Raw genomic sequence first — 899 nt, forward strand, 5'->3', positions numbered from 1 at the left:
GGCTGATCGTTGTGTGGACATTCCGGGACACGTCCCCATATCTCCACAATACATTCCACTGTACAATGTATCACAAACATTCGAAGCTTCTTTTCTGTGTTTTCTCGCAGATCTGATGCCGTGGGAAGCAGTGACACGGGCATTTCAGCTCCTGACGTTTGAGAGTTTGACCCTGACGGGGTTTGATGAGATTGGGGATCTGGAAGGTCCGGGAAAGATTTTGGGGGGCGACAGTCACATCCCCTGGGACGATCCAGCGGCATTTGCACGAGAAGCTCATAGAGCGTACAGCGTCAGGAAGATGTATGAGAAGGCCAATCCTGCGGGTGAGGGCCGGGGTCAGCGGGATCTCGAGATTCCATTTATTCCCATATATTGTATAGATTGATGTGGTCGTGACTCTGACAGCGGGAATGAAAATGAGTAAAAATACATCAACATGAACAGATTTAAGTAGTAACAATTATATTTATGTATCTGGGAGTTTATTTCTGGTTTTAGAAACATTTAGACCCAATGTAACATCTGACTGCAATTCTTATTTCTCACCTGTAGAGGGAGCTGAAGTACAGAATGTGAACTTGGCGGAGACGACGGTAACTTTGTTCTTCTTTAATACGTTTTATACAGAAAGATGAGAAATATGTTTTATATGATTTCTGTGTGCAGTGCAGAGATTTCTCGGAGCTATGGAGAGTTACATTTATATAGCTCCCACATATACCGCAGTGCTGTACAGTAGTGATGGGCTCGGGCGTGTTCGCAGCTCCACGTGACGAGCCCGCCAGGAAGCTGACAGCGCCGCAGCGCCAATCACAGGCACGGAGATATTTCCCGATCTCTGCAGCTGCGGACCGGGATAATGTCTCAGTACCTGTGATTGGTGCTGCGGCGCTGTC

General features: G+C 47.4%; 1 protein-coding gene across 1 annotated transcript in view; it reads left to right on the plus strand.

Moving 5' to 3' along the window:
• Window positions 1–899, plus strand: part of SPAG17 (sperm associated antigen 17) — a 92,090-nt gene that overhangs the window by 38,236 nt on the left and 52,955 nt on the right. The window contains exons 17-18 of the mRNA XM_018569550.1: window positions 149–326; window positions 556–596. Of these exons, the coding sequence (XP_018425052.1) occupies window positions 149–326; window positions 556–596 (219 nt within the window). The remainder of the gene's footprint in view (window positions 1–148; window positions 327–555; window positions 597–899) is intronic.

This window comes from Nanorana parkeri, unplaced genomic scaffold (assembly GCF_000935625.1).
Source record: "Nanorana parkeri isolate BGI_ZX_2015 unplaced genomic scaffold, ASM93562v1 scaffold1354, whole genome shotgun sequence".
Lineage (NCBI taxonomy): Eukaryota > Metazoa > Chordata > Amphibia > Anura > Dicroglossidae > Nanorana > Nanorana parkeri.